We start from the raw sequence: 14,582 nt of genomic DNA, 5'->3' as shown, positions 1-14,582 counted from the left end.
AAGTCTCTTGTAGACAGAATTTATATGGATCCTGTTTTGTTTTGTTTTTTGTTTTGTTTTTTGTTTTGTTTTTTGTTTTGTTTTTTTCATTTTTTAATCCATTCTGCCAAATATGTCTTTTGATTGGGGAGTTTAATACATTTACATTTAATGTTATTGCTGTAAAGGCAGTACTTTCTTCAACAATTTTGTCTTTTGGATTCTGTCTCTCATATTTTATTTTTATTTTTTCTCTCTTTTTACTCTCTTAGTAGCCCTTAATGTTAATCTTCATTTCTACACTCTTCTTCAAACCTCTTTCTCTTACATTTCCCTATTTGCCTGTAGTGTTCCCTTTAGTATTTCTTGTAGAGCAAGTTTCGTGTTCATGAATTTTCTCAGTGTATGTTTATCTGTAAATATTTTAAACTCTCCCTCATTTTTGAAGAACGGGTTTTTTTTTGGTTATAGAATTTTTGGTTAGCAATTTTTCTCTTGCTATATCTTAAATATGTCATGCTGCTTCCTTCTCACCTCCATAGTTTCCACTGAGAAATCTGCAATTAATTTTATTGAGCTTCCCTTTTATGAGAAGGATTGCTTTTCTCTTGCAGCTTTCAGAATTCTCTCTTTGACATTTGACAATCTGATTAGTAAGTGTCTTGGAGTAGGTCTATTCAGATCTATTCTGTTTGGGGTAAGCTGTTCTTCTTGGATCTGTAATTTATATCTTTCATGAGAGTTATGAAATTTTCAGTGATTATTTCTTCCATTATTCTTTCTGCCCCCATTTCCTTCCCTTTTTCTTTCTGGGACACCCATAACACATATATTGTGTGCTTCATGTTTTCATTCAATTCCTGAGACCCTGCTCCTATATTTCCATTCTTTTCCCTATCTGTTCTTTTGTGTAGGATTTCAGATGCTCTGTCCTCTAGCTCACTAATCCTTTCTTCTGTCTCTTCAAATTTGCTGTTTTGTGTCTCCAGTATGCTTTTCATCTCTTCTATTGTGCCTTTCATTCCCATAAGTTCTTTCATCTGTTTTAAATTTTTGAGTTATTCTGTATGGTCACCCGATGCCTTCTTTACATCCTTTATGTCTCTTGCTGTATTTTCTTTCACCTCATTGATTTTAGAAGATATGTTTGAACATTTATAATTAGTTGTTTTAACTCCTGTATCTCAGTTGATGTGATCATTTGTTCCTTTGGTTGGGCCATATTTTGCTTCCTGGTGTGAGTCATGATTTTCTGCTTAAGTCTAAGTATCTGATTTTATTGTTTAGTTTATTCTGGAATTTTTTTTTCTCTTTTTGCCTATGGTTTTCTTTTGGTTGGCTTTGTTCTCTATCTGTTCATCTCTCTCATCAACCAGTTGTCAAATTGCCTCTGCTCCTGGTCCTCCCCCCAAACCAGATGCCCTCAGAAGTCTGCCCCAGGGGTGGAGGGTATGCTGTGGGCACCACAGCAAGTTCTGTTTGTGGGCACACTGGGTCCAGTGGTGCTCCATTTTTTTTTGCTGGCCTGCAAGATCTGGGTTTGTTTAAGGTACTGCTTTAACAGTTGGAAATCTGTATTTCTCAGCCAAAATAGAAGTGTGTTCCCTTTCAGGCTTCTAGACCAGCTCCAGTGGGTTTGAGATATTTTTCTTAAGATTCTCTGAAAGAGACCTTCAATTCCCTTGCACTTCCTGGTCTTCCCAGAAGATGGTGTTGCTCAGTAGCTTAATCATCCTCAGAAGCTTTTTACCTCATAGCCTAGGCTACATCTAGCTAGATGGGACTGGGACTGCAGGCATCCTGTGCCCTCCTCCCTTTGCCTGCCAAAATCTAGCTCAATGTGGGGCTCTGTCCCTCACTTTATTTGTGGAAATAAATAAACTTCCCAAGCTGACCAGTATTCAGCTGGCCCCTAGTAGGGATCAGTCCACCCACTGATGTTTCTGTCAGGGATGGGATTATGGCTTTTGGACCCAGGGCTGAAAATACAGACTCTGTCTTTGTTTTCTCAGACTCTATTACTCATTGACCTGGACCTTGAAATGCCTTTCCCTGTCTCCTGTATCTCCAAACAAACAGTGAGGCTCTGTCTCACTGTTGTGCAAGAATTTATATTCTGTGTTCCCGATGGGAGGTATTCCAGCTGCTGTTGATGATCCCTTTTGGTACTGTGGGTGAGCCTGGGTGAGGGGGAGGGGAGACAGCCAGCTGCTCTGGTACAGAGATTTTCTAACTGATATTATTCTTTCTCTTCAATTCTGCATTGTAGGGTCCTTTTCCAGGCTTTATCTTCCTCCAGAGTTCTGAAAAATTCAGAATTGTCCTTTTTTTTCATTGAATCCCTGGGGAGAGATTTTTCAGTCACTGTTTACATTACATTTATCATGTTGAGGAAGTTTCCTTCTACTCCTGTTGTTCAAAGTGTTCTTATCAAGAGGAGAAGCTGGATTTCATCAGATGCATTTTCTGCATCAAATGAAATGATCACTTTTTTTCCTTCATTCTGCTAATGTGGCATATCCCGTTAATTTATTTTCTTATATTGAACCAACCTTGCATACCAAGGATAAGCCATGGTGTATAATTCTACTAGTATGCCATTGGATTCAGTTTGCTAATATTTTGGTGATGCTTTTTGCATCTATATTCATAAGAGATATTGGTCTGTAATTTTATATGTTTTCTTGTGGTATCCTTATCTGGCTTGGATATGAGGGTGTTCTAGTTTGCTAGCTGCTGGAATACAATATGCCAGATATGGAATGGCTTTTAAATAGGGGAATTTAATCAGATGCTAGTTTATAGTTCCAAGGCCAAGAAAATGTCCCAATTAAAAACAAGTCTATAGAAATGTCCAATCTAAGGCATCCAGGGAAAGATACCTTGGTTCAAGAAGGCCTATGAAGTTCAGGGTTTCTCTCTAAAGTGAGAAGGCACATGGTGAACACAGTCAGGGTTCCTCTTTCATCTGGAGGGCACATAGCAAACATGGCGTCATCTGCTAGCTTCTTCTCCTGGCTTCCTGTTTCATGAAGCTCCCTGGGAGGCATTTTCCTTCTTCATCTCCAAAGGTTGCTGGCTGGTGGACTCTGCTTCTCATGGCAATGTTGTTCTGCTCTGCTCTCTGAATATCTCATTCTCCAAAATGTTTCCTCTTTTATAGGACTCCAGAAACTTATCAAGACCCACCCAAATGGGTATAGACATGTTGTCACCTAATCCAGGTTAACAACCACTCTTGATTAAATCACATCCCCAGAGAGATGATCTGATTACAGTTTCAAACTTACGGTATTGAATAGGGATTATTCTGCCTTTATGAAATGGGATTTAGATTAAAACATGGCTTTTCTAGGGGATATGCATCATTTCAAACCAGCACAGAGGGTGATGTTGGTCTTATACAATGAGTTAGGGGATATTCTTTCCTCTACAAGTTTTTGGAAGAATTTGAACAGAATTGGAGTTAAGTCTGCTTGGAATGTTTCATAAAATTCATCTGTGAAACCATCTGGTCCTGGGCTTTTTTTTGTTGGGAGGTTTTTTGTTTGTTTATTTTTTAGGGCTGTTTTTTTCCTTTACATTTTTGTTGATAAAATATAAGATACACATTCTACTTAAAATGGAAGCTGAAGGGACCAAAGAATCAACTTTTTTTTTTTTTTTTTACATGGGAAGGCACCAGGAAATGAATCCAAGTGTCTGGCGTGGCAGGCAAGAACTCTGCCATTGAGCCCCGTTGTCTACCCAAATCAACATTAAATTTTGATATGGAAAAACACATACAAACATTGGCTTTATCTAGTGAAATTATTTTATTTTTCAGTCAAATTACCCGTTTTTTAGATAGTTTGCAAATGCCTGAAGGAGAAGACTTTATTTTTAAACTGTGTGTGTGCACATGTGCAAATCTGTTAAGATGCATAAAAGAAATATTTTAATTCTGTGTCATGTTATTTTTTAAGTGACATATTTATGGGAAACAGTTGAATAATGCCTGCCATTTAATCCCATTATGTATTCTTTTCAGCTGAAATATGCTCAAAAGAAAAACATTTTTATCTCATATCATTTTTCATTCAAGTACAATTTGTAGAAAACAACTGAAAAATGCCTGAAAGAAAATATGACTATTAACTCCTGCACTTGAAAACCTGCATCTGAACTTGGTTAAAAATGCAAGACAGTGATGAAGGAACATAAATTCTCTCTGAGTACATAGATCAGTGTTATAGAGTATTTTTGTTTGAAAACTTTGGCTAAAACTATTTTACATCATTAAATGTATATCATTAAATGTACATTGAAAGCTAAATGAAGTGACAAATAATAAGACTCAGGGGCAGTTTGTAACAAAAATCAAGGTCCATTAATTTTTTCCCATGAAAGGCAAGTGAGGTAGTTTTTACAATATATCATTTTAAGGAAATTAGTATTCCAGTTTATACAAAGATCACTGAGTCCAAAGGCCGTATCCCCCAGGTGAGCTGCTTAACAAAGCAATTTATTTCCCACCCCCACCCCTTCCAGAATGGAAGGAAAAAAAGAGACAGCCCCAAAATTTTTCTTTCTGAAAAAGTGTTCCTAAAATCTTTACTTCCTCTAATACTTTCCTGGTTAATACTATTTTTCCTAACTTGTATTTTGTTGGAAGGTTTTTGATTACTGATTCAATCCCTTTACAAATAATTGTTTGTTAATACCTTCTATTTCTTCTTGACTCAATATATGTAATTTGTATCTTTCTAAGAATTTGTCCATTATATCTACATTATCTAATTTATTAGCATACAGTTGTTCATAATATCCTCTTATAGTCCTTTGTATTTCAGCTTGGTCAGTAGCGATATCACCTCTTTCATTTCTGATTTTCTTTATTTGTATCTTTTCTCTTTTTTTCCTTTGCTTATCCTCCTAAAGGTCTTTCAATTTTATTGATCTTTTCAAAGAATCAACTTTTGGTTTTGTTGATTCTCTCTAATTTTTTTCTATTTCCTTTATCTCTGCTCTAGTGTTTATTTCCTTTCTTCTACTCACTTTGTGTTAGGTTTCCTCTTATTTTTCTAGTTCTTCCCATTTTCAGGTTAGGTCTAGGATTTGAAGTCTTTCTTCTTTTTCTATGTAAGCATTTGAAGCTATAAATTTCCCTCTCAGCACTGCCTTTGCTACACCCATAGGTTTTTGCACATTGTATTTTCATTTCCTCAAGATTTCTTTATTTTGTTTCTGATTTCTCCTTTAACCCATGGTTGTTTAAGAATATATTGTTTAATTTCCATATTTGTGAATTTTCCCCTTCTCCCTCTATTATTAGTTTCTAGTTTTATTCCATTATGATTGGAGAATATAGATTGCATGATTTCAACATTTTCAAATTCATTGAGACTTCTTTTGTTACCCAACATATGGTTTTCTGCTAGAGAATGATCCATGTACACTCGAGAAAAATGTGCGTTCTGCTTTTGTTGGGTTCAGTGTTCTAGATATGTCTGAAAGATCTAGTTGGTTTAGTGTATCATTCAAGACTTTTACTTCCTTATTGCTCTTCTCACTAGATGTACTGTCATTGAGAGTGAAGTTTTAAACTCTCCTAATATTAATATAGACCTGTTACTTTCTCCTTTCAACTCTGTCAGTAATTGTTTCATATATTTTGGGGCTCTGCTGTTAGGAGCATATATATTTATAATTGCTACATCTTTTTGCTGAATTGCCCCCTTTATAAGTATGTTATGACCATCTTTGTCCCTCATAACTCATTTTGACTTAAAGTCTATTTTTCTCTAATTTTAGCATGTCCACCCCTCCTGTCTTTTGGTTACTACTTGCAAGGTATATTTTCCCATCCTTTTACTCTCATCTTATTTGTATCTTTGACTTTAAGGTGAGTCTCTTGCAGACAGCTTATAGTTCTTTTTATCCATTCTGCCATATCAGCCTTTTGACTGAAGAGTTTAAGCCATTTACATTTAAAGTTAGTACTTATAATAGAGGACTTTCTTCTGCTGTTTGCTATTTAGCCTTTGTAAGTCTCATACCTTTTTTGTTCCTCACTTTTATTAATACATTCTTTTATATTTATTTGATTTTTTTGTGTTGTACCATATTGAGTATCTTCTCACTTCTCTCTGGATATGTTTTTCATCTATTTTCCTTGTAGTAACCATGAGGTTAAAGTTTAACTTCTCAAATATATGACAATCATATTTGGTTTGGTGCCAACTTCCCTTCAATAGCTTGCACATATATTGTTTAAATACCCCATTGTTCCCCCACCATTTTTTGTACTTGTTCATACATTGTATGTCCCAAAACCTGGATTTATCATTATTTTTATACATTTGTATTTTACCACCCACAGGAAGAAGGAAGTAGAATTGCATACCAAACAATGCAATACAATAAAATTGGCATTCATAATTAACCAAATGGTTACCTTTACTGCAGCTCTTTATTTCTTTATACAGTTTTGAAGAACTGTCTAGTGTCCTTTCCTTTTAGACTGAATAACTCCCTTAAGCATTGCTTGGGGGCCAGTCTAATGGTGATGCACTCCTTCAGCTTTTTTTTAATCTGAGAATGTCTTAATCTGTCCTCATTTTTGAAAGGAAATTCTCACCAGATATAAAATTCTTGGCTGGCAGTTATTTGCTGTCAATATGTTAAGTATTTCAAAGCCCTGCTTTCCTGCCTTCATGGTTTCTGATGAAAAATAATCACTCAATCTAATTGGGACTCCTTTGTATGTAATGTGTTGCTTTTCTCTTGAAACTCTCAGAACTGTGTCCTATACATTTAATAGTGTAATCAGTATATAATGGTGTGTATTTTTCTTCATGTTTATCTTGTATAGTGTTCTCTGAACTGCTTGGATATGTATAATCAAGTTTTTTGCTAAGTTTGGGAAGTTCTCTGTCATTATTTGTTTGACTCTTCCTCTGTACCTTTCTTTCTTTCTTCTCTGGGACTCCCACAATGCATATATTAGTGCACTTGACATAATCTCTTACCTGTTTTAGGCTATTTTAACCTTTATTACAGTTTTTCTTTCTGCTCCTCAGCTTGACTCATTTCAAGTATCTTGTCTTCAAGTTCCCTAGTTCTTTCTTCTGCCAGCTCCCATGTGTTCTTGAAGCACTCCTGGGCATTCTTCATTTCAGTTATTGTGATTTTTAACTCCAGTAGTTCCATTTGGTTCCTTTTTAAAATTTCTGTCTTTAATGAGACTCTCATGCATTACCTTCATTGTTTGCCTGGTATCCTTTAGTCCTTTTTCTTTACTTTCCTTCATTTCCTTGAACTTTTGTAAAATCATTTTTTAAAACTTTGCTCAGTATGTCCACGTTCTTGTCTTCTTCCCTTGGTATTTTCTGTATTTTTATTCTCTTCTTTTGGATGAGCCATCATTTCCTTTTTCTTTCTCTTGTACTGTTTTGTTGCACACTGTACATTTTAATATTTTTAAATGTTAACTCTGGGATTATTCCCTGGAATGTCTGTTTCTTGGTTTTGTAACCAGCTGATGGTAAGATAGAGATTTTCTTGATCTTCACCTTTCCTATCAGGAAGGGTCTGCCCAAGGCAAATATAGTGTACAGGGTTTTCCCTGTCCTTCTGGGCATCTGTCTTGTCCTGGACCTGTGGTTGTTAGTTGTTTTGGAGTATCCTTTTTTACAGGAGTTTGGTTAGCCCCTCTGTTTCCAAGAACCGAGAGTCCTGCCCACCCCCCACCCCCACCCCCACCCCGCTCCTGGATACTTGACACTGGCAGGTATTTGGCCTAGTTTGCCTGCCTCTCTATATATTTTTACACTTCTTTCATTGCCTCAAGATGCTTTTGCCTGCAGGCCAAATTCTGGGAGGTGGGTCACCTCAGAGAGGACTACCTCAGAGAAGACTATCTTAAATCAGTCTTTTCCAAGCCAAAACAGGGCCAGAAACCCACAAAGGTGGTGTAGATGTTCCCTAAAGTGCCCTGAGAATGGGGATCAGGAAGCTACCAAAATCTCCAAAGGCTCCCCAAAACTGAATTTTCCTGGTCTGCCCAGCAAATGCAGTCAGTCTTTCAGGTAAATGTCCCCTGCACCATTGAGGAAGTGTTGCATCTTTAAGTCACCACCTCTGCCCCTATGAGGGAGGATTGGAATAATGGCTGCCCACATCTTTGTCCGAGTGGGATTGAAACTTCCCTCAGAGCCATGACCCAGGTATTGGAATTCACTAATTGAAAGCTGTGATCAGTGATCAGCAGTGCTCAACCCTGTTCTTGGGTAAGAGGATTTGATGTCCCTTACTGTCACCAGCAGTTATCCAGTAACTGGACTTCAAGGCGGCCTGCTGGGAGAGGAGGCAATGGGTGCCAGTAGGTGCCACATATGTGGAAACAAATTTAAAGTTCTGTACAATAATTTATCTGCCTCTTGCTTCCCTGGATGTTTGTGCAGTGTTCTTCTTGCCTCTGGAGTTCAAAATAGTTGTTTCAGACCATTTCTCCCTGTTTATAGTTGTTTTGGTGGGAAGGCTGAGTCCCGGAGTTCCCGCCACTGTCTTCCCTGGATGTCTCAAATTTGTATAACTTTTATAATATTTTTCTCCAAATTATTTCCACCAAAAGCAGACATTTTTATTCCCATCCTATTCTCAGAATGACAGATAAATTTTAATACCTATAAGGACCAAAGAAAATTATTTTTGCAGTATGAATCTGGGTGCATTTTTACTTTTAGATAGATCATGCACTTATATCTTATTAGCTTCTTCATCTGTATTGAGCCATACCCTCAAATTATCTGGGGAACCTGAAAAAATACCAATGCCCAGATCCTACTCAGAGATTCTGATTTAGTTGGTCTAGGGTTGGACGCAGACAACATAAAATCTTAAAAGTTCTCTGTGTGTTCAAATCACTGTAGAGTAAAACTTCATACAGCTAAACCACAAAAAATATAACTGGTAACCCATCCAAATGAAAAGATACTTTTAAAAGTTTAAAGTATCTTTTTAAATCTTTAATTCTAGAATTAAATATTTATAGATTGACATAGTAGTAAAGGAAATTTTTTATTATATAGATATTTCCACAGTAGAATATATCATTTATAGGCTACATGACACTTTTGCTTTAAAGGATATATAATTTATTAATAACTTATTCAATCATCAACTATTTAAACAATATCTAGTGTATGCTTAATTTTTTATAGGTGCTTGGGATACTTGTAGGGTCTTTGTATTCACAGGACCTAGGATTTAGAGGTAAAGATAAATGAACTTATATTTACAACAAAATATATGTACTATGTTAGGAGAACTACTGGGAAGTATGAAAATGTAAAACAGAGACATTTAAAATGTTCTTTAAGTCATTTGAAATCCTATTTTTCATTTCTTGCCCAATGCTACTTTACTTTAGCTTATTAAACTGCAATTGGCTGGAACCTAGCTTAAATTCTTTGCCACTTAGGCAGATGATTCCTATTAAACCCAAAACCAAAGAACAATATTTTGCTTACCTCAATTTCCTTGATTGAAATTACAGAAAGCACTCTGGAGCATAGCACTAAACATGTTTTGGCATCTTCCTGGATATCTACCAATTCATGATCAACCATTGTTCTCACTCTTGAAGGGTAGAGTAGTATTGTTAATACAATGTTGATAGGATTTTTTTCTCTTTCTAAGATTCCGTATTGCAGGAGTATCTTTAAGATATTGGACTGTCTTGTCTGAGCTACATAAAGTAGAGGTGTGATGCCACTTAGGGGGCTTGGGCAGTACACTGGTGTGAAAGTTCTGTGAATCAAACAAAATAAAAAAACATTTAAAACAGAATTAAGAAATGTGTTAAATGCTTTGTTTTAACAGTAATGGAAAAATAATCATATTAATAAAATATTAAATATCAAATAATTTTAATGTAACTTTCCCTTTATATATATATATATTATGTATTAAAATGAGTTTTCCATTCTGAATCTAGTTCAAATAGAAAGTTAAAAAATAAGAAAACTCCTACTATACATCAAACACTTGTAAAAGCAAAAAAAAATTTTACAATATGTGAAAGTGTTTACTTTTAATAATACCAATTCTGTGTTTCTCATTTGAGAAATGCATATGGTTTAAGACCTGTTTTATAAAACTGATGTAGTTCTGGAGAATCCAAAATGAAGAAAGAGGAAAGAACGGTTTTGATTCCATTCTATCAGTAGCACAGAATTATGACCATTATATATGTGATATATATTTTTTTTAGTTCTTCTTGAACACATCAGACACAAGCTTGAATTGAGTTTGGAGAATAGATGTAAAAAGAAATAAATGCATCTACCTTAATTCAGTAATATTGATTTTGGTAAAACTGGAATTTTTGCTTATGGAGTTAAGAAGTGTAAATCATGGTGAAGGCAAATCAGATCCTCCAAGAGAAGAATTTTATTTTCCTTTTTTGGAAAAGTTTGAGTCCCTTCTGAAATCTTGTCTTTTCTGGAAGGCCACATGTTGGGTGGACTTAAGATTTGTTCTCCCTTATAATAAAAAGGAAAGTTTTACATTTTCCTGATTTTATATCATGCTTGCAACTGTTTCATTAAACAGAATTTATGTTTGCTATTAAGTTAGTCCCTACAAGTAGATAGGACATGATTTAACCAACTGTAGGAGAATTTATACTAGCAAGAATTGATTTGGTCTTGTAAACATGGATTTTAGGACTGAAGAAAGAGACATTTTATTCATGGCCCTTGTCCCTAGAATTTTCTTGATTGGACTAATAAATACTATATATTCTGAAGAACAGCATACAACATATAAATTTTTATAGGGCTTTGGACAGCTATGCAGAGCAAGGAAAGCCTTACTCACTAAGTGAATACTTAATTAAGATAGGTAGGCAACATTGTATAATGGTATAAACAATGGAGAGTTGGGGGTTCTAGGTTCCAGATTTTACTTCCCCTAACTAGTTGCGTGATCTTGGGCAAGTGAGCCTCTCCAAGTCTCAATTTACTCATGAACTTATTTATTCATTTACTCATTCATTCATTAAGTAATTCTTTTACCACTTGCTTATCCAGAGTGTGCTGGGTACTAAATATATAGAAATTAAAGCTATGAACCTTGGTCTCAGGATGTTTATGGTATAATAAGGAAAACTGACAAGTAATTATATAAATACAAGGTGATCATTTCTGTGATAGAAGCATGCTATATAAATACTGAGGAGGGGCACTTACCTCTTCTACCTCAACCAGTCCCTTCTTATAGGTTATCCTAGAGCTAAGATTTGAAGGATTAATAGGTGTTTTCCAATAAGAATGGAAAGAATATTTCAGGCACAAGCATAAACTAGCACTAGAAGATTGTTATACTTGTACTAGCCACATAAAATGAGTATTTTATATTAGATAAGTGGTTTTTAAACTGTTTTCATCTGAAGAATCCTATGAAACTAAGAAAAGAGATTTCCCTGGTTGAAATGGATTTGAATGTCCTAGAGCTGTCCCCACTACTGGTTTCCTTGTCAAGTGTTCCAAAAAGTACAATTTGAAAAGCACTAGGTCATCTTTCAGGGTTCATTGAGCTCTGAAATGGCAGGATTTTTTGCTTAAAAAAGTAATGTAGTATTGTAGAGAACACCATATTAGAAATCAATATTTTTTGTCATAACTCTACCATTGGCAATATATTCATATATTTTATAATATATATACACATATACACATACTCACTTATATGTGTGTGTTTCTGTGGTGTGTTTGTGTGTATAATACAATATAAAATCTTTCTCCTAGAACCATCTCCAGACTAACATTTCCTTCGACATCTCATCTGTTTCATAAATATTTCTAACACATATCCAAAGTTGAATTTCTAAATTGCTTCTGCATTCCATACCCTACCTATCGGGACTTAGTTTCCCAAACCACCATGGCACCCAGCGCTTTCACATTTCTTCACTCTGTATATGTTCTTCCCCTTGCTTTTCAATTCTGAGTCAAATCTTGCCCATTGTGGTGGCTTGGAGCTCTATTTACCACAGAAAAAAAACATGTTCTTAAAAATACATCTGTGAGGGTGTGAACCCAAAGTAAATAGGACTTTTTGATGAGATTACTTTATTAAGGTGTGGCTCTCCTCAATCAGGATGGGTCTTAATCCTATTACTGGAGTCATTTAGAAGCAAAATGAAATTCAGACAGAAAGAGAAAGCCACAGGAAGAAGTTGAAATTCATTAAAATCCAGAAGAGAATGGAGAGGCTGCTATGTGCATTGCCATGTGACAGAAGTTGAGGACCAAGGATCACTGGCAGCTGCCCCCAGAATGCCAGTCTTCTAGAAGAAAGTGTCACCTTGATATCTTGAGGCAAAACCATGAGGAGATAAATTCCCATTGTTTAAGGTGAACCATTGCATGGTATTTTCTGGAGCAGCCAAGGAAGCCAAAGTATCCATCTTATGAGATGCTGTCCATTAGATACTTTTCTAAAGTCTTTGATTACCTTGATCTCTCCCTTCTCCTCATGGCACTTTGTGGTACCTTCATTAATCTCTTATCATTTTGAACAACTTGCTTTTTTTAACATCTCTAATTTTTAATTTTTTCATCTTCAAAATAAATGTGTAAGATGAGCTATAAAAATTTAAACTCCACATGGGCAAAGAGTTTTGTCTGCTTCGTTCGCTTCTCTATTCCCAATGCCTAAGACAATGCTTGTCCCCTATTATAGGCACTCAAATATTTGTTAATTGAAATTATCTTTATTATCATTCTGAATGAATATTATGATATTTCTTGAGTTTATTTTGTAGCTTTGAGGCCTAACAAGATTTTTAGCGATGTGCAATCATTTAAATTTTTCAAAGATAATCTATTTTATTCATCTTATTAACTCTTAAGGAGATATTTGGTTTATGCATCTTACAAGTATAGGAATTCAGGGGATTTAGAGGACAAAATATGCTGCAAGTGGTCATTGTTAAAGTTTTGAGATATTCGTTGAGTCTCTTATTAAGATTGACACTCCCTTTAGAAAATATTTTGGACAAAGATGTTTAAAATATAGCTAAACCTCAAACAGATTTAAAATGAGATTTAAAAGCCTAATTTGTACCCAGGTGAGGATGAATCCTCTTGTTAAACACCATGTTACTGTAAACCAAAATTTGTTTTATCTGTGCTGGCAGTTAATTATATCAGCACTTACATGAATGAAGTGAGTCAAGCAAAGTAATAATCAGTTTTCAAATGTGAGGTTAATGAACTGAACCCTCTGTATATAAAACATGTTATATATACTTATGAAATGCATCATATTTCCAAATAGAAATGCAGAGAATGATTCCATTTTATAGCTATTATAATTATTTATAAAATTTTTCTACTCTTTCTTCTTTGGTTTCTAGCTGCCAAGTTCAGTAGACACTTCTCTGTGATATTCAATACAGTTGACTGTCACTCAGAGAGTTGACTTAATGAGACCACTCTCATTTGACTCTCCAAGTTGTCCATCCACCTCTTTGATTATTTCTTCTCAACCATCCTTCACTGGCTCCTCTTCCTCTACCCTCAAAAACTATGTAGATATCCTTAACCTTTTGATCAATTTTCATTTGACCAATTGTTCCCAGACAACTTCATTCATGACCATAGCTTCAACTATTGTCCATCCATTTATTTAACAAGTATTTATTGAGTGTGAACTATAATCCAGGACTGTTTTAGGTATTTGGGATATATCACTGACCAAAACAAAGACCCTTGCTGTCTTTTTTATTTTTTAGTGTGAAATGACAGACAATCCTGGATAAGCATGACAAATAAACAATTTTTTTTAATATATTGGAAGATTATAAGTGCTGTAAAACAAGAAAATGTAGAGCAGGATAAGATGTATGGAAGTCTTGGGATGGGGGATTTGTAGGGGCATGCTCCAGTTTTAAATAGGATAGTAGGAGAGGACCTTATTGAAAAGAAGATATTTGGACGGACTAGAAGGAGATTAGGAAGTTAGTCATTTGGATAGTTAAAGGCCCTAAGGCAAGAAAAGCATGCTTGTAGTGGTGAAGGAAGAGTAATGGAGCCAGAGTGGCTGAAAGAGTAAAAAGAATGGGAAGTGCTTATATCAGAAAATCCTAAACAAACAAAAATATGCCCAAACAAGAACCTTTCTAGATGCAGTACTAGGGAATAAGAAAGGCAATATTGTGCTTTTATTGTTTGTGATAGTCTGAAGATAAGCAACAATTTAATGTTTCTCTATTATTTTTATTAGTCTACCTCATTGCCAGGAACAATATTATTTGGAGATGTTCCTTTTTCTGACAAGAATAAACTGAATTCCCTTTTGCTATCATTGTGAGCAAAATTACCAGGCACTAAAGTCAGGCAAATAGACTTAATTTTATCTGAGGAAGGTAAGATCAGCTAAAATTTATAACCAATTTTCCTACTGTCTGACTTCCTTGGTAATTAGACACATAGGCCATTAAGAAGGAGGAGGAGTAGGAAACACAGACAAAAGTAAGAGGAGTAACTTCATGAAAAGACTTGTAGGTCACTGGAAGAACTTTTTCTTTTACTATAAATGGAATGGAGGTATCA

General features: G+C 35.2%; 1 protein-coding gene across 1 annotated transcript in view; it reads right to left on the bottom strand.

Annotated features, from left to right (window-relative positions):
• The window catches only part of ASB17 (ankyrin repeat and SOCS box containing 17), a 38,968-nt gene that overhangs the window by 9,515 nt on the left and 14,871 nt on the right, over nt 1-14,582 (bottom strand). The window contains exon 2 of the mRNA XM_077119497.1: nt 9,492-9,771. Within this exon, the coding sequence (XP_076975612.1) occupies nt 9,492-9,771 (280 nt within the window). The remainder of the gene's footprint in view (nt 1-9,491; nt 9,772-14,582) is intronic.

This window comes from Tamandua tetradactyla, chromosome 11 (genome assembly GCF_023851605.1).
Source record: "Tamandua tetradactyla isolate mTamTet1 chromosome 11, mTamTet1.pri, whole genome shotgun sequence".
Taxonomy (NCBI): Eukaryota; Metazoa; Chordata; class Mammalia; order Pilosa; family Myrmecophagidae; genus Tamandua; species Tamandua tetradactyla.
Note: the sequence above shows the minus strand (reverse complement) of the source record. Positions and strands in the feature narration are given on the sequence as shown.